Consider the following 19,655-nt stretch of genomic DNA (forward strand, 5'->3'; position numbering starts at 1 on the left):
TTGGTAACTGTAGGTCAAATTTTAACCTGGTTCCATTTTGTGTTTGCAATCAATCTGCACGGCACTTGCAGAGGGACATCTGTGCCTGCTGGCAGCCAATTAGGCTGATCTGCATTTGCGAATAAGCATGCATATTAAGAAGAGAGTGGCCGAGAGTTTGGCCCATCCAATTGATACTTGGTATGGATCTGAAGTCATCCTGTTTTACTTTAAAATCATGTCTGGATTGAAGAAGAAATAGAAGAGAAGCAGGATCCACAGCTGACTGCAGAGAGAAGCCACCGTTTTGCCCTATTGCCAAAATTGATGCACTTCATTTAAAAAAAATAAAAGTCAGCCATAAAAATATACAAAGGTGTTCTTAGGACTTCAACTCAAGACTAAGGGCGCAAGGCTCTGCTGCACTGAGGCATCCAGGGCAGTGCACCAGGGAGGTACAACACTACATGAAGTCCTTTCCTGCTGCCCTGACACATCGGTCAAACCTTTTGGTTAAGTGTAGCACGGACACCTACTTTGCAAGGAAGGTTCAGTCAAATGGCTCAGCTTGAGTGATGGGCACTGATTCTTCAAAAGGGTGTGATGAAACATTAAACTAAGCACGCCCTGAGCTAAGGTGTCAGACTGCCCTAAGAACTGCCAAAGCCTCTTCCTCTGTTTGCACAATTGCACACATTTACACCAACCACAAGCATTTTTTGAGAGCAGTGCAGTCTCTGGACTCAGGAGATCTTTTCAAGCAGCTCTTCAGCCTGATTTAACTCGGAACAGAAAAATCAATCACCAATAATAATAGGCAGTACTAATCTACTGCTCTTCTTTCCCTGTTTTGGAGAAAGCAGGATTCACGTTGCTGCCTCTCGCCAGATGCCAAAACCAGGGCACAGAGAGGTCATACATCATATATCAAAGGAAAATAAAATTATTAATATAAAAATGGACTTTCACTACTGTCCAGTCTGGGAAACGTAGACCTGGATTTCAAGTAGTTGGAAGGGCTCAAGTGTAATTGCAGTTAATTGCTGAAATTAAATCCAGACCAGGAGAAGTTTACTGCTGTTGAGGTTTGTGTTGGAAGAGGAGTGGGGAGGTGGGCAGAACTATCTCTTTATTTAGTGAAATTTTTCATAAGGTCTTGTTTTATTCCAATGGAAAACACGAAAAAAACTTATTTGGGTTCTGGCCAGTCCTACTTGTGACAGATCCAGTATTCCTGAATATTCCAAACACAAAGCCACACAGAACATGGACCCAGAGGATTTGCAGAATTAGTGTTTCGTTCTCTGTTTTTTTGCCTCTTATGGATTTCTGTCTGAAGATCAAATGGTCTCAATAAATGCCTAAAAGAGACTCTCCATTTACAAAGTAATACATCAGCAAAAGAATTGCAAATTGTTCCCAAAATGAATTATTCTCTCCTCTCTGCTTTAAGTGGAAATTTAAATTAATTGGAATCATTATGGGTGTTGCTTTTTTTTTTCCTTAAATATTACTGTACCAGACTTTAAAGTGCCTGAAATTTAATCTCAAGTCTTCAGAACTGAAAAAGTGTTTTTCAACTGAAAGCTTGTTGATTTTTTCCAGCTGTATCAAGTGGTCTAACAAAAGATAGCACCCCTTGCTATCAGCCTTGCTTCTGACACTGAGGACATTCTACCTGGCTTTCAGAAACTTTGGTTTTATATGAAATGTGCTACCAGCTACTTTGTTTGTTCACTTTGAATATTTCAAGGTTTTGTTAATTTGTTGGAAAGCTTTTACATTAACAGGAGCTTCAATTAAAACGATGCACTTCCAGTGCCACACGATGTAGAACACTATCAGTTCTGTTTGTGGTAAGTCAGAAATGAAGAAATAATTTTGAAGGGCAGAACATATGAACAGTGGACCCAAACCAAAGGGACAACGGGAAGCCTCTGTACCTTGAAGTCAAGCCAAGGCATCAAACCTGGTCGTATCTTTCCATATTACAAAACAGAGAGGTAAAATGTGTTACTCTCTCACTGTCAGACACTCCTCACCTGAACCAGGTCTCATAGTGGAGACCAGTTTGGTGGGGAGCACCACTGACTCCACAGTCCAGCTAATTAAAAAACACGATAGTATCCCTGAGTGAGAGCAGATTTAGGCTGTCATTTGCTTGTTTCCTATTTGCTTCTAGATCCCACTCAAGGACTTGATCTTTCAAGTGCTGGTGGGGCTGACAGCGAGGGCATGTCTATGCCCCACCACAAAGAAGGGCACGAAGATCCCCATGATAGCACCGCAGCATCCCGCCGAGGAAAGGCAGGATTACTTCGGCTCAGTTCAGCTCTGCTCTAATCTGGCTCTGCTGCTTTCAAGCCCGAAGCTCACACTGTTCTGCTGTCAGCCAGCCAGCCACGCCAAAGTTACTTTAGAATGACTTCTTTTCCTTCTTGACCCATAAATACAGCCTACCGCCATACCAGAGAAGACTGGACCTGCCTGGACCAACTCCAGGGAAGTGCTGCCAGTCGTCGCTCCCTTGCTACAGATCTTTTGGGTGAAACCCAAGCTCAGACGACCGCCAGACGCATCCTTGTGCCTACCTTTCCTATGGGATACCCTGCCAATGAAGCCACAGCTACGCTGCAAGGGACAGAGAGCTGGGGCAATTCAGCAACTCACATCTTCTCAGCTCAGAGATGCCAGAATGAAATCCAGTGGCGCTGTGACCTGGCGGTTCTTTTAAACTGAGGTCAAGACTTGGAAAAATAATGAACATCTCTGGCAGATGATTCACTGACTGAAAGACAGGGACAGCCCAGGGCATAACAGACGTGAAATAACTCAGTTAAGCCATGGGGAAATCCCAGTTCAAGAGGAAAAAAAGACCCAAAAGTTATTTAAACTTTTAATATCTGCTTCATTTAACTATAGAAATAGTTAAATGAAATAACCTTATCAAGTATCCCTGAGATTCTTCAATGAAACATCTCACCAGCAATAGCTGAAATCTTCCCAGTTGAGAACTCTCAGTTGGCAGCATGTAAATAAGAAGTGCTGGCTGTTGAAACATACTGTAATTGCCTTTAATAGCACCACAGCCAGTGCTTCGGTGGGGAGGAACTCCTTGAGAAGAAGAAAAGACCCAAGACATAAAAGGTGCTACTTTCACCAAAGCATTTCCCTTCAGCCAAAAAATGGTTGGTGTAGGGCTGACATTGAGGGTGCTTTAGCTCAAGAGATTGAAAGAGTGAAAGAATTACCTTCTATTTATGGCATAATCAAATGAAAAAACTTGGAGAGAACAAAGATCTCATTTAAATGATGTTGCTCATGTTTCCTCATACCTGGATCTGCACTAGGAAGAGCCCTTCCTTTCTGGGGCAAAAAGTCAAAGAAAATCACCCCCAGGAGAAGAGCCTGGAGGAGAGTTATCTACGAACTAGTGGAGCTTCCTATGCCAGCATGGAAATACTCCATCAGCCGTGTGAAACTTCAACACGGAGAGAAGCCTGCTGTTCCCTGAAGGTTATTTCTGCAGAAATTAAGGTACTTATGATAGTCCTATCAGAGGATGAAGTGCTCTGCCTGCCCCCAAAGGCACCATTAGATGCTTTTTCTAACCTCAGGAGATGTGAATGAGGAACTCATTGGTGGAGTGGTGACTGCAGAGCTTGGTGTTTATTTCTGAAGGGTATCAGCAAGAGAAAGAGAGAGCACAAAAGAGTTAACTAGTGGGGGTATGGGGATGGGATAAACAGATGGTGTGGTGAAGAGCCATTTCCTTCCCATTTACATGCTGACTGCATTAAATCAATCCCTGGGCTTTCATGGCAATAAGCTAAGGCTCTGCTGGGGAGGATTTCAGTGATTTGGCTACAGCCTAGTTGTGAGTGTCATTCTATTGTGCCCCAGCATTTAGCCTGTTCTTGGGGAAAAGGTCCTTCAGTGCTTTTCACGTGATTGTTCACGATCTTCCCTAATAGCTCTGTCACAGCCATCACCTCTTTTCCAGCCGTGGATCTCTATAAAGCTCATCAGCACTGGTTTATGTTCCTATCCATGTATTAAGGCACCGACACAGGATGTTCCCCAGGGGCCGAGCCTGCTGTTTTCCCAGCCTTAGCTTATCTCATTGCTCCAGACCCAAACAAATTAGTTTGTAATCCTCAGTATTGTATACTTTGGCAATCTGGCTTTAAAAGTGATCAGAAATGACCTCCTCCGGTAGAACTGGAGTCAGTTCAGTTGATTTGTCCCCTTCTCCATGCCTGGGGCGAGTAAGAAAACCCTGCACCTGCACAAAACACAGCTCTTTGCAATCGATCTCATTGAGGATTCTGTATTTCCCCATATTTGACTCCGCTGAACCCTGTTTACACACTGTTTGTGCCCTGCCTATGACTCCCTGTGCACACACAATTAATAAATCCCCAGCTGCTACAGGATAAACACTGCTGCAAGGATGCAGAGAGACACCAGACAGAAGAAGTACAGATCTCTACCTCTGGCTCTGTTACCTTTTCATCTCAGATGCTGCGTTCGCTTCTCAGTGGTCCTTTTGACCTCGGAGACTTCGACCAAAGCACCCTCTCCGTTTTTTTTCTCAGGTTTGATGTGGGTTTTTTTTTCTGGTGTCTTAAAAATTCAACTAACCCTAAGCCCCCACACCAGACACCAGTTCTTCAGTCATCTTCTACCAGGAAGGCCTCGCCCAGGCACTTCTAGGAGATTGACTCAAGTAAGCACAAATACAGGTTGGGTGGAAAACGGATTGAGAGCAGCCCTGAGGAGAAGGAGGACTTGGGGGTGTTGGTGGATGAGAAGCTCAACATGAGCTGGCAATGTGCGCTCACAGCCCAGAAAGCCAACCCCATCCTGGGCTGCATCAAGAGAAGTGTGGCCAGCAGGGTGAGGGAGGGGATTCTCCCCCTTTACTCTGCTCTTATGAGACCCCACCTGGGGCACTGTGTCCAGCTTTGGAGTCCCCAACATAAGAAGGACACAGACCTGTTGAAACAGGTTAATGTTCTAATTATACCACGAAGATAATCAGAAGGCTGGAGCACCTCTTCTATGAAGACAGGCTGAGAGAGCTGGGGTTGTTCAGCCTGGAGAAGAGAAGGCTCCGGGGAGACCTTAGAGCAACCTTTTGGTACCTAAAGGGGTCCTACAGGAGAGATGGGAAAGGACTCTTTATCAGGAAGTCTAGAAACAGGACAAGGGATAATGGTTTTAAACTGGAAGAGGGGAGATTTAGGTTAGATATTAGATGGTTGATGATTTAGATTAGATATTAGATGGTTGATGCAGATCAGTCAGGTATCTGTTTGGTGTATTAATGCATGGCTGCGTTGAGCTTGTAAATTATAATTCAAGTACTTTTGTAGAACATCTGGAGGTTATTGGCTAAGTCCTTTAAAAAATAGAAACAGGTACAATTAATAACACATGAAAAACATGCATGATTCAGTTCATCCTTTTACATTTCTACTGTAGCATTCTTTGCCAGGAGGGCTAATACAGCCCGGGAGAAGGATGGGGGTCATTCATAATTGAGCTGCTCTGAACTACCAACAACTGTTCCATTTAAAAATGGATTTGCCTGAGACACATGAGGGAAATAGAAATTCATTAAAATGGCAGGCAGTCAAGGAAGGCAGAATCAGTGAAAATAGTGAGGCTAGACACAGAAATTAAGTGCTGAGATGCCAAGATGCTCTGATAAGGTCAGGAACACAGAGAAGGAAAACTGGATTTTTGTGCACTGAGGGGCAAGTGATGGGCATGGATAGAAAAGCATAGCTACTCTTCCTATAAACGCTGCATTTTAGTTGACCAGTTGAAATATCCTGCTTGGAAACAGCTGTTCTCTGCTTCTGTCATCTGCTGCTTGCTATGGTCCGCATTTTCACATTTCTAAGGGAGTGCAAAGTGCTTTGGGCTCTGGGAAAAAGTCAAAGCTGGTGCACGTGGTAATAAGAGCGCTGCCCATAATGAAAAACCAGAGGACAATGGACTGTTTCTAACAGGGATATGTACTCACACAGCACAGAGAGGCAAGTCCCCCTGCTCTGGAGGTACAGCAGTGACTGATGGAAACATTTAGATAGGAAGCACTATAAAAAATCTTTTTGGCAGCTGAGACAGAGTTTTGGAGCACTAATAAAGCAATCTAAAATTCGTCTAAAAATCTGAGGTGAGGCCCCAAAGTTCAAAAGATCACTGACAGTTTAATTAGTGGAGTTAAGAGAATTACAGACTTTTATAACTGCTTGCACTATGCTCAATTTTTTTTTAAACAATAACAGTATATGATGTTTTTGTTATCTTTAGGAAGAGAAACAAATTAAGAGTAAGGGCTGTGGAAACTGAGAAGTATGAGGAAAAAACATGGATTAATAATATATATTGCTTTCTAAACGCGTGGAAGAGTTTTGCCTTTTAGCAAGTTGCTCAAAAGTGCAACAACAGGGGACTCAGCTTAGTTCAGGTGCTTCCCAGTCCCAACAGCTATGCCCACCTCTGGCATCTATATATTTAAATCAGCTACTCAAAAGATTGCTCTTCCAGACTTCCTTTTGCAGAGGACATGAGCTGAGGCAGCCTGCTAATCCAGCAACCGGCTGACAATTAAAAAAGGCACAGTCAATCAGCCATCACTAAGTTGGAAGTGACAGGCTGGGTTCTATTTTTAACCCAAACTAGTGGGATTCATGCAAACTTGCCCCCAAAGTTTAATACTTTCCCACATGCGCTGTTTCTTTGCTGTGGAAGGCAGCCCCAAAAATAGCATCCAAAGTAAGGTAAATCTAGGATTTGCAGGGCTGCAGTGATTCTTACACGCTGAACCAGCACCTTTGGGTATTTCTGCATCTGTAAAGTTTGTCCTGCAAAACAATAAACGGATGGATTTATACCTGCACAGAAAAGACCTTGTGCGGGGAGTTTTATTTAGCATTTTACAGGCTTATAATATGTAACTGGTGGGGAGGCTTTTTGTGCAAGCCAAGAGAAAAACCTGTTCGGAGACAGAGAGGCAAGAATCAAATCACCACACTTAAACATCAGCATCACACCAATGATAAAAACCTTCTTAACTGGCAATCAAAAATCAAATGGCAACATTGCTTCCCATTGCACCGTGCTCATTCCCTCCCCTTCCCTAGCAGCTGGAAGAAATTAAAAGCATCAATTTTAATTGACGAGGGGAGGTGAACACAAAATAACTTGTTTGTTAATATTTTCAAGATTAAAACTAGTAAACCTTTGATTTCTTTTTTTTATCATCATTCAAGTCCTGTGCCAGCCACACTGCCCCGAATCGATATTAGCAGACAGCCTGCAGAAGGATTTCTGAGCCAACTAAGGAGAGTCTCTTCGTTCTGACAGCTTTCTAAACAAGCAAACAGTATTAATTCACAAAAAGCACACAGCAAATCATCGTCAATCTGGAACTTCACTCTAACATAGCCAGTTTCCACTTCTGTTTTCCTATGGGTGCTGCCCATAGCTGACATTTCCTGTTTAATGATCTTTCCACGCATAAATAAATCACTGGGTTTGCACTGCCTGCCTGAAGAAGAGATGCTCAGACCTTTTGCTGGGGTAAATCAGCAGAGTGCCTTTTATTACAGCTGCTGAGTCCCTACATGCAGAAAGCAGCACATCAGCACACAGGATTTCTTCTGCAGCCATACCACACTGCTCAAAGATCCTTCAGTGAGAAGTATGCTAAATTGCCTTGCACTTCTCAACAAAAAACAACAGTAAAACAATGGCCTCACAGACAAGATCAAATGTCCTTTTGATTTAGATTTAGGCAGAGAAGCAACATGCCCAGAAAAAAATAACTCTACCTCTGTAATGCCAAAGGATCATCAGAATTAGGCTCAGTCCTACTTTTAACGGAGTTGGTGGTGCTGTGCCTCTTGCTGCTACAGAAGGATGGCCAGGATGTCTGAGGAAGGTACTTAATTTAGAGATTATAATCAGAATAGAATAGGGTCCTGCTGGTACCCTGTGGGATTGATGCGGCTCTGAAATACTATTAAAGATGATAGTGAGTTAGTTGATCTCTGCATCTGCCTGCAGTCTAAAGGCAAAATATATTAATTCAGACTGTGCCATGAATCCAGAGTACCCCAGGCCTCCCAAAGACACAGTGCCCTGTTTTTTAGATAAGTATTTAAACATTCACTGAGACACCCGAGAGGAGAGGAGAGGAGAGGAGAGGAGAGGAGAGATTTTCAGTTGGAAGGGATTTACTGTGATCATCTGCCTGACTGCTTCAGGGTTGACCAAAAGTTAAAGCATGTTATTACGGGCCAAAAGCCTCTTAAACAATGGCAGGCTTGGGGCATCACTCACCTCTCTCGAAAGCCTGTTCCAGTGTTTCACCACCCTCTCAGTAAACAAACATGTCCTAATGTCCAGTCTAAACCTCCCTTGACACAGCTTTGAACCATTCCTATCACTGGATACCAGGAAGAAGAGATCAGCATCTCCCTCTTCTCCTCCCCATGAAGCTGTAGAGAGGTCACCCCTCAACCTCCTTTTCTCCAAACTAGACAAGCCCAAAGTCCTCTCCTCATAGGTCATTCCTCCCAGCCCTTTCTTCAGCTTTGTTGCCCTCCTCTGGACACATTCAAGACATTTCACATTTATCATCCACTTCTGCATCCATCCATGAACACAATCACAGCCAAGGGAGCACACTGTGCTTGTCATGGAATCAGGGAATTGTTGAGACCTCTAGAGATCATCCAGTCCAACTCCCCTGCCAAAGCAGGGCTGCCCAGAGCACATCACTCAGGAGCATCCAGGTGGGGCTTGAAGATCTCCACACCCTCCTTGGGCAGCCTCTTCCAGGGCTCTGCCACCCTCACCCCAAAGAAGTTCTTCCTCAGATTGGAGTGGAACTTCCCATGCTCCAGCTTGTGCCCATTGCTTCTCATCCTGTCACTGGGAACCACTGAATGGAGTCCGGCTCCATCCTCCTTCAACCCACCCTTTAGATACTTGGAAGCATGAATAAGGTCTCCCCTCAGCCTTCTCTTCTCCAGGCTGAAGAGCCCCAGCTCTCTCAGCCTTTCCTCATCAGGGAGATGCTCCAATCCCTCCATCACCTTTGTTGCCCTTTGTTGTCAACAGAGAGAAAACCACTGTGCCTCCAGGGAGGGCTTCAGAGGTGCAATTACAGAATCACAGAATCTTCATGGTTGGAAGGGACTTTTGAGGTCATCGAGTCCAACCATACAATTGCTCCCGTCCCCCTAGTTCCCTACAGTCCGTACGACCCAAAAGGTGCCCAGAAGAGACCACCATAAGGGAGACAATGAAGTGGCAAAACAGAGAAGGAAGGGAGTGAGGTGCAGAGAAAAGAGCCAGCTTCATAGCTACCAAAAAAGAAAAGTGATCAAGCAAAGCCACTGACAGCTTTTACAGCAATTGCTCTGCTCAGACAGCTGTCCCATGCTGTCTGGCAGAGAGGCACAGAGGGGTGAAGTTAACGCTGCTGCAGCTTTCTCTTTGAATTCTCACGTTCCTCTTCCACCTTGCAAAGTCATGCACAGTCCTCCAAGGACTACCTTCCTTGTTTTGACTGCCTCAAACTTAAAAATTCCCATACACCTGAAGAGGAGCAAAGACACAAGGACTTGTTCAGGGGAGCAGGAGATGGGAGGGAAGAGATGCAGAGAAAAACCTCTAGCCTCAGATTTATTATCCTAACTCAGAAGGAGTCGTGTGGGTCTCTCAATGGCAGAAGGTGTAGCATGGACCGTGCTGGGCTGTCTGTAACCACACAGATAAAAATACACAAGGAATGACTCCATTCCTCACATGGGGTTGGCCCAGAGCTGTTAGCAGCTTCTCAGGAAATTCCCAGGCATGGACTAGCCAGAGACCACTGTCAAGTGGCAGTTTAGATGAGGACACACTGCTTGAATTTTTGAAGTGGGCTCTCCTGTCCCAGGTGTATTCAATATACAAGTCTAGACACCATCAGAGGTGGTACTAGGTCCAAATCAGGGAAACAGTCCTTTAGGAAATATTGCAATGGAATATTAACATATCTGGAGATAGCTGTGAATGCAATTAGGCCAAACAATAGCAATTAATAAAAAATTCGTCTTAAGTGAAAGCTTCCTCAAGCATAACAGAGGCTGCAGAGGCTGCTAAGATGTGAAGAAAATAAAACCGTATTGATTTTTGAGGGTGTAACTTATCTGCTCTGCAACTGTCACTACAGCTAAACTATAGCTATAGGACTTCACTTTCTGGGACAACACACTCATATAAAAGAAGAAGAAAACCCAGATAATTAAAGACCAGAGAGGGACAGAAAAGGGCAAAAGCACCCCAAGACAAGGTAAAACAATCTTTCGCTTCTCATAGGGAGATGGAGAAAGAAATTTGGGGAAAATGAAGGCAAGGCTAGTCTGCAAGCTGTACAGTGGGAGCATGAGGAGGTAAATTTCCCCCTTATGCCCAAACTGAGCTGGACCTATTGCTTGAAAAATAAAAAGACCAAAAAAAAGAGAGAGGAATGAGGCGCATTAGTTTTACTGCAGTTACACGTGAGGAGAGAGTGAGAAGGAAAAGCAAGAGGTGAGACCTTTGGCTTAAACAGCTGAGAAAGGTGTCCTTTGCCATGGTCTCAAGAGAGTCACCTGTTACTGCGGCAATGAAGCAAGAGTTGTGAACACCCAAACATGTTGTCATGGGCAGTGCAGTCAGGAGACGTGACCAACATCACTCCGTGTTTTGCTCTGGAGAAGTGAAGAGGGGTGTGAAGAGGGGCAGCAAGCAGCAGGATGCATTAGCCTATAGATGCTTTGAGTCCTTGAAAAGATCCAGGCAGGGAAAGGAAACGTTGCCATCCATGTTGCCATCGGAAGGTTGATCAAATTAATTTTCAATAGGCTTCAGCAAGCCTTTGAGTTACAAACACAATCTGAGTGCAGTCATGCCAAAAAGCCTGCTGGCTATATAAACCATAATAGAAATTGATCTGTTGGATCTGTCCTTCCAGAGGCTTGATCCCGCACTCCCTGGGACCCTCGCCACTGGCTCAAACCAGCAGAGGAATAAGCAGCATGTGCAAAAGAAAATTAATCAAGAGCGAGACATGGATGAGGACTGAGCACCAGCACGTTCCCTATCACTGGCCAGGAGTCCAGGACCCCACCAAAGCCCCCACCAGCTGATCTACATTATCAGACACAGCAGCTCTCTAAGCTGCATGTTGTTTTTTTTTTTTTCCTCTGCATCTCTTCATTAATAATGATGGAAAAACTTGTTTTACCCAGATAGGTTTTGCCATCATCGCTGTCCCCCATGGAGAAAGCTCCCAATAACAGACTGAAAAAAGGTGAAAATGGGTGATGAACCTGCCAGTGCAGACGGACCATTGGGCAGAGGATTTGTGTTCTGCTCCAGTTACCCCACAGCTCTTGGTTTGTCAGAGTTACCCAAGGATGGTGCTCCGATCCCTTCCCATGTGAGCAACTCACTCCCCACGGCCCATCAGGACTGAGTGTGAGCACCAGCTCCGAATTAAGCTGCTGTAATGGGTTTTAAATTGGAAGAGGGAAGATTCAGATTAGATATCAGAAAGAAATTCTTTGCTGTGAGGGTGGTGAGACCCTGGAACAGGTTGCCCAGAGAAGCTGTGGCTGCCCCATCCCTGGAGGGGTTCAAGGCCAGGCTGGATGGGGCTTGGAGCAACCTGGTCTGGTGGGAGGTATCCCTGCCAAGGCCAGGGGGGTTGGAGCACGATGAACTTTAAGGTCCCTTCCAACTCTAACCATTCTAGGATTCTATGATTCTATGAATTATGAATGGCTTTCAGAGCTCAAAGCCTGCAGAAGTCCTCAGGTTCACCAGAATCTTAAAAGCGTCTTAAAAATGAAAAAGAAGGGAGATCCTGAATGAACCTTGGCCCAACCTTCGCTTTTAGGAGACGTGAACGCAGACATAAAATGAAAATAAAGCTTTTCTAAAAACTACGTGACACAAAAATGATGACTGATTCAGCAAAGAAACAAGATGTGATTCACTAAAATTGCCAATTTTAAGCCAATTTTAAAAGAAATTATTCTAATCAGAAATAGAAAGAAAAACAGGACGTGTGTTAAGACAGACTGATAGCCCTCGCCTGCTAAAAGCCTCAGAGATTCACACTGTGCTAAAGGAATTAGATAACATCAGTCGCTCACAGTGTTGTCCCAGGCTTTAAGAGCATCACAGGGAAAAGAAACGAGCCTCTGCGGATGGTATCTCACTGCCTTAAAGGCAATCTTTTCTCCTGGCATCTCCTTCACTCACTCTCCAGCACACTTTCCAGGAGCAAATGCACCAGGGGTTCTATAGGGACAACTGTTGTCTTCCCTTGCTTGCTTCTGACTCAGTTCTTTAACACAGCTCATTTTGCTCCTGGTAGAAAACAGCAGTATGTGACTATGTACCTTAAAAGCTGTGGGAGAAATCTTTGCTTTACTGAACGACAGGACAATTTTAGCTGTGATTTCAGAATTGCAGAAATACAGAATCTTTGTGGTTGGAAGGGACCTCTGAGATCACTGAGCCCAACCATACACAAAAAACCACAACAAAAATCCAACTCAACAATCTTGGGCACTAGAGCACGCCCTCAAGTGCCACGTCTACACGCTTCTTAAATACCTCCAGGGATGGTGGCTCCACCACCTCCCTGGGCAGACTGTTCCAGTGCCTGACCACCCTCTCAGGAAAGTCATTCTTCCCAATATCTAATCTAAACCTCCCCTGCCCCAACTTCAGACCATTTCCTCTGCTCCTCTCATTACTCCCTTGGGAGAAGAGGTCAACACCCACCTCTCTCCACTCTCCTTACAGGGCGTTGTAGAGGACAATGAGGTCTCCCCTCAGCCTCCTCTTCTCCAAACTCAACATGCCCAGTTCCCTCAGCCTCTCCTCGTGTGACTTGTTCTCCAGACCCCTCATCAGCTTGGTGGCTCTCCTCTGGACACGCTCCAGCACTATTCAGGAGGGCCATAAATTCAATCTGATTTTTTTCTTGCACTTGCACAGACTGTGTTGGTCCAGCAGTTAGCTGGAGATGGTGACTGAACTGGTGCAAATAGAAGCAATGATGAGCAAAGGAGAAAAAAAAAAAAAAAAGCTTTAAAAATATTTCATCTCAACACTTGTTTTCTACGGGAACACATTTGGTAGCTTGATGTGGGCCTTCCTTCCTGAATTTCAACAATCAATAAAATGGAGATGCATTTATAGAGCTTTGAGCCTCCTAGAAACCTGTCCAGGCTCCCCCTCTCAGGCCAAGCTCCATGACTTAAAATGCAGAGTGCCCCTCCTCTGGCTGCGTGAAGTCTTGAGAGGCACTTAATGAATTAGACATTATTAATATTCTCTTCCAACAACAGAAGGCAGTAATTAACTCTTTGAAGACTCATGCTAAACACCATGTTATAACTTTCAGTCCTCAGAGGTGACTGTGTAACCTCATTGTGATTTTACAGAATATCTTTCCAGATTAATTATTTTTCCCTGTTTGGAAAAAAAAAAGTTCAAAGTCCTGGTGCTGCCTTGGGGTGGACATTAGTGATGTTAGATGTGCCATAAAGGCTTCAGAGCACGAAGCATGAGACGCTACAGTAATTTGCAAGTAGAAATTAAAAGCTGCCTCGCCACGCTGGGCAGGAGAGGTGACTGCAGGTTGAAGAGCTAGCAGCCATGCCCACTTCACGGGCTCATAAATGCAGCATGATGGCTAAGTTACCTAACACACATAAAAGAAAAACAAAACTCCAGAGTTGATAATAGCATGCTGAGCAGATGCCTTAAGTAGGTCACTCAACATACCAGGCCTCTAAATGTTATTTGGGAGTGAGAAAACATTATTTTCCCACTTCGGCGTGACTCTGTCTTCCCTGTCATGTGGAACTAACCTTCTGTACTCAGTACTATTATTAATTTATTAGCCTTTTGAACATCTCAATGGTTTAGCAGTCTATGGACTCTATCTTAGTGCTTGTTGAGGGACGGTGCAGCACAAACACACGTGTGTGTGTGCATCCACGTACGAGTACAAGAATTTCGAAGGGCAGACCTGATGAAAGAACAATTCTGCCTGTCTATTTTTGACAGTGAGAACATCCATTTTCTCCAGCGCAGAACTGTAAGGAGTGTATTTTTGTTGTAATTAAATGTCAGAACTTACAAGCCATGACGGCGTAGAAAAAGCGCTGGGTATATTTCGATTGAAATCAATTAAAGGAGACAATGATTTTGTTTCCATTTAAGATTGCACAAACTGCTGCAGTGCAGCGCAGCTCTGCCAGCCCGGTCTCACTGCCTGAACGATCACTTTCTGTTCACCTGATGAAATTCTCCTGGATGGCACTGCTTCTCCTAAGAGACGAACTCACCGTCAAACACTTGGGTGCCCAACAGGGAATCACGTATACCTTCAGCAGATAAAAGGTTTGAAACAATCCCCCATATAACTTTATGTAACAGGACTTGATTGCGTCCCCGGTGTGGAAAGTAGCACGATCTATTTTGTGCCTGGGAACAATACACAGAATTTCTGCAAAGCAGGCTCCAGCTCAGCACATCTTACTGCAATACTAAAAGTAAGACTTTTCCTAAAAGTTTCTTCCTTGATTAAAACTGAAGGAGACATCAGGTGGAGTTCACTTGATGTATCCTAGGCATTTAAAAGTTGGTGATCAAGAACTGTCTCAAAAGTCAACAGAAAGGGGGTGATGCTCCCATCCCAGACTGGGCACTGAAGAGGGGCCAGATGATTGTCTTTGGGAGGAACCATTCCTCCAGGGCTATAAAGGCGACTGGTGTCGACCTTGGATGTCATCACAGAGCTTTCGGTGAAAGGAACCCCACCCTGCATGCACCACATTGACATGATTTTCCTTTGACTCTCCACCCACCCACACGTAATGCCCACTTGTGCACCCAACCAACAGTTCCTTCCCTTTTGCAAGATCCAAGAGCAGCATAGATGGTGAGGGGTCTGGAGCACAAGTCTTGTGAGGAGAGGCTGAGGGAGCTGGGGTTATTCAGCCTGGAGAAGAGGAGGCTGAGGGGAGACCTTATTGCTCTCTACAACTCCCTGAAAGGAGGGTGTAGAGAGGTGGGAGTCAGTCTCTTCTCCCAAGTCACAAGCAACAGGACCAGAGGAAATGGCCTCAAGTTACACCAGGGGAGGTTCAGGCTGGATATTAGGAAAAATTTTTCACCGAAAGGGTTATCAGACATTGGAATGGGCTGCCCAGGGAGGTGGTTGAGGCACCATCCCTGGAGGTGTTCAAGAGACGGGTTGATGTAGTGCTGGGAGATACGGTTTAGTGATGGTGTTGCTTTTTGTTTGTTGTGTGGGCGTTTATTTTTGTCAAAGTTAGGTTGACGGTTGGACAAGATGATCTTTAAGGTCCCTTCCAACCTAGAAGATTCTGTGATTCCTTTAGAAGTGCCGCTCCTTCTTGCTTTGAGTCACTGCCCCTGTGGCAAAGTCCACGTCCTTAATGCTGAGCTATATAGCAGACATACTGGGGACCTAAGCTCCATGAGATTTTCCAGCTGGGCAACTCCTCGTGGTAGGGCCCTGCAGGGGAACCAATTTTCCTGAAAAAAAGGTGCGTGGGAAAGGAAAACACCCATGAAAACCCAGCCACAAGCCTATTCCCCGTATGCATCCCTGGACCACAGAGTTGAACTCCAACACATTGCCCTGTCAGAAAAAAAATACCTGTACTTCATTTTGCTGTACACAACCTGGTCACAACTGATGGGGGAAAGTGAGTCCCAGGAAGTTAGCTGAAGTGACAGGTTTAGAGTTTTGAGAGGGAAAGAATATAATTTGGCACAACGTACGTGGGATTATCTTGTCCCATTAAATCACCGTCAGCAATGCCTGAGCACAATTGTCATCACGGGACTGGCCATTAGGAAAGAATTCTTCCCAGAAAGAGTGGTCAGGCCCTGGAATAGGCTGCCCAGGGAGGGGGTTGAGTCCCCATCCCTGAATATGTTGAAGAGTGGTTCAGATGTGGGGTTGGGGGATATGGTGTAGGGGAGAACTTATTAGAGTGGGGTTGATGGTTGGACTCGATGATCCCAAGGGTCTTTTCCAACCTGAATGATGCTATGATTCTATGTTGCATGTAGGCAAGATGGCAAAGGGGGGGATGCTGAAGTCAAGGCTTGGAGGACATCTTATCAACGGAGAAGGGATAAGCTAGAAACCCCAAACCAGCTTTCGAGCCCCGAAGCCCTTCTTCAGGTCTGAAGCAAAGTTAACAAGCTTCAAATCAGAGGTAAGTTGAGAAGCTGGAACCAAACGTGATTATAATTCAGCTCTTTCAGGCTCCAGCACAGACAGAGGGGGACTGCAATGCCATCACATCGGCCTTTTGCCATGGGTATTCTGTGCCGTACTTGGTATATTAACGATCACAAGGAATGCACTAAAAATTAACTCATTTGAAAGAAACATTTGTAAGATGCTCGAGTGGCTAGAGAGAAACTAGACTGAGAAAAGTAAAAATCGAGCCTGTTACTGTAGAGGCTGAAATTGTCTTGTGAAATACTGTCACAGCCTCGGTACATTAGCAGGTGAGATGCCCTAGGTACAATTGCAGAAAAATGTGTTTCGGCAGCCAGAGGATCACAGTTAATGCTCAATAATCTATAAATCATTGCTATGAGATTTCTCTATGCAAATGAAATTTATATAACCCTCATCAATCTTAAAAAAAACATCATAAAGACTAAATTTTGCAGCCGCAATGCGAATTGAAGAATCCCTTAAACAGTTTTCGAGATATGTCCTTATAGCTAATTAATTTTTAGATGGAGTGTTCTTTGAAAGGACTAATGGCTAGTGAGCACTGCTGATTGATTATAAAATGAGCAGGAGGGTTTAAGAAGTGAGCTGTGAATGTAAAACTGCTACCAAGCTTTATTAACCTCACCATATTAAAATTCTAAACTATGCAAGTGAGAGAAGCGGGTATTAATCCAATACTTTGGCCGAGTACATTTTATTTATTTAACATCAATAAATTTCTCTCGGTTGCTCTATGCCACGCAGATCCATTAGACTGTCCTCTGACCTGTACCTTAGCACGTGAGAGACAAAACCTCACCTCTGGGGAATTCAGAATCAGATATTATATCAGTAAAATAACTTTATACATTAGGCAATAGGGAAAAAAAGCCAAAAAACAGCAACTGAAAAGAAGGAAAAGAAATGTAATTCATATGTCACCCTGCTAGGACTGCTTCTCAGAGCTGCAAATCTATGGGTGACTTTTATTGAGCCATCATTAACGACCAGCGACAACACTTATTGAAAGGCCAGTTAATCTGCAATGACCTGAAAACATCAAGAGCAAATTGGGGGTTGTTAAACACCGCAAACAGTCTGCAAGAGAGTGCAGTCCCTTGGGCAGAGAGAGGGGAAAACACAAGCTGTGGTCTTACCCGTTTCCTCAAATTGCAGGTGAGCGTAAGGTTCCTCGAGAACGAGTTTGCAAAAGCAGTATAGAAGTCCAACACTTTAAGCAAGGCTTCTCGTTTAATAATATGTAAATCGCAGTATGTCAGAGCCCGTACATTGGCACACGCGTGGGCCAGACTGGTTTCCTTCCAGAAGATATCACCAAACACATCGCCTTTACCTGAAAAACAGCAGAAAAATATGTTAAAAGGTAACGCTGATGTTCAACACACACATGTTCTTCAACACACAAATGTTCTTCAACACACAAATGATTTCTTCCCACATTGTCCTGTGCTTCCAATAACTCTAACATAAGCTCCCAACTGTGCAAACTAATAAGGGTAAAAGTTTTAAAAGTATCTGAGGTACCAGAGTATCCTTAGCAGTAGTAGATGTTTAAGGTATTTATAGGTGGCTCTTGTGAAGTGTCACGAAGCATAAAAGCTTGCTGTAAAGGTCTCCTTGTAACTGAAGATGCAGGTAATGGATTTTTCAAAGGCTCCTGAATATAATAAGCACTTAACTAATGTTCAGGTGATTGAATATTTCTGAGGGCCTGTTCCTAAAGGAGTTAGGAGCCCCGCTCTTACCCAAAAACCTATGACACCTAGGTTCCTACATCACCTACCCTACATCTTGCAGGGTAGTGCAAGAGCCAGCTTCCAGGACCCAAGAACCACATTTTAAAGGATGTTTAAAGATTTTTAATGCAGTGTGAGCAGCAACATTCCTTTTGAAAAACCCACCAAGAACCTCCCTGAGACTTTTAACCTCCCCAAGTCTTAAGCATATCCAGAAGTCTAGCTCCAAACCAAACCACATCCACTTAAGTAGGGGCTTACACTTAAGTATTTAGATGTTCGCTGAGTAAGAAAGGGTTTGACACCTTAAGACACTTGCATGTATAAACAACTTTAACCAGATGTGAAAATTACACCTGAAGGCTATTTCTACACTGGTAGGCAGAGTAGCAGAACAGGTGCTGCTGAGGACCTGCACATTTGGAGGACTTAGGACCAGCTGTAGTCCAGTCCCATGGACAGAAGAGCTCCAAGGGGTGGTGTATTGGCTTTGTGTGGCCAGGTTTTGGTAGCAGGGGGGGTGCTACACAGGTGGTTTCTGTGAGAAGCTACTAGAAGCTTCCCCTATGCCCAACAGAGCCAATGCCACCTGGCTCCAAGTTGGACCCGCTGCTGGCCAAGGCCTAGCCCGTAAGCAATGGTGGTGGTATCTCTGTGATAACACAGAATCGAATCATAGAATCATAGAATTGTCTAGGTTGGAAGGGACCTTAGAGATCATCTAGTCCAACCATCAACCTAACTCTGACAAAAAAATAAATAAGAAATAAGCAATAAAAAACCCCAAAAAACCACACTAAACCATATTCTTGAGGACCATGTCAATCTGTCTTTTGAACACCTCCAGGGATGGTGCCTCAACCACTTCCCTGGGCAGCCCATTCCAGTGTTGGATAAGTCTTTCCGTGAAGAAATTTTTCCTAATTTTCAATCTAAACCTCCCCTGGTTTTAACATATTTAAGAAGGGAGGGAAAAGACTGCAGGAAAGCAACCAGGAAAAGGAGTGTGAGGAAAAATACGTAGAAAGATACGTATAAATACGTAAAATACGTATCTTACGTAAAAAGATACGTAAAATATGTAGGTCATTGAAGAAGGAGGGGGACGGGGTGCTCCAGGCGCTGGAGCACAGATTGCCCTGCAGCTCACGGTGAAGACCATGGTGAGGCAGGCTGTCCTTCTGCAGCCCAAGGAGGTTAATGGTAGAGCAGATATCCACCTGCAGCCCATGGAGGACCCTATGCTGGAGCAGGTGAATGTGCCTGAAGGAGGCTGTGACCCCGTGGAGAGGCTGTGCTGGAGCAGGCTCCTGGCAGGACTTGTGACCCCGCATGGGACCCACACTGGAGCAGTCTGTTCCTGAAGGTCTGCACCCTGTGGAAGGGACCCATGCTGGAACAGTTCATGAAGAACTGCAGCCCGTGGGAAGGACTCACAATGGAGAAGTTCATGGAGGAATGTCTCCCCCAGGAGGGACCCCATGCTGGAGCAGGGAAAGAGTGCGAGGAGCCCTCCCCTGAGGAGAAGCAGAGACAAGGAGTGATGAACTGAACCACAACCCCCATTCCTCGTCCCCCTG

General features: G+C 44.7%; 1 protein-coding gene across 2 annotated transcripts in view; it reads right to left on the minus strand.

Annotated features, from left to right (window-relative positions):
• KCNH5 (potassium channel, voltage gated eag related subfamily H, member 5) overlaps positions 1 to 19,655 on the minus strand; it is a 160,492-nt gene that overhangs the window by 11,647 nt on the left and 129,190 nt on the right. For both annotated transcript variants that reach the window (XM_014966615.1, XM_014966616.1), the window contains one exon: positions 17,476 to 17,672. In XM_014966615.1, the coding sequence (XP_014822101.1) occupies positions 17,476 to 17,672 (197 nt within the window). The remainder of the gene's footprint in view (positions 1 to 17,475; positions 17,673 to 19,655) is intronic.

The sequence above is a fragment of the Calidris pugnax genome, unplaced genomic scaffold (assembly GCF_001431845.1).
Source record: "Calidris pugnax isolate Ruff unplaced genomic scaffold, ASM143184v1 scaffold74, whole genome shotgun sequence".
Classification (NCBI taxonomy): Eukaryota; Metazoa; Chordata; class Aves; order Charadriiformes; family Scolopacidae; genus Calidris; species Calidris pugnax.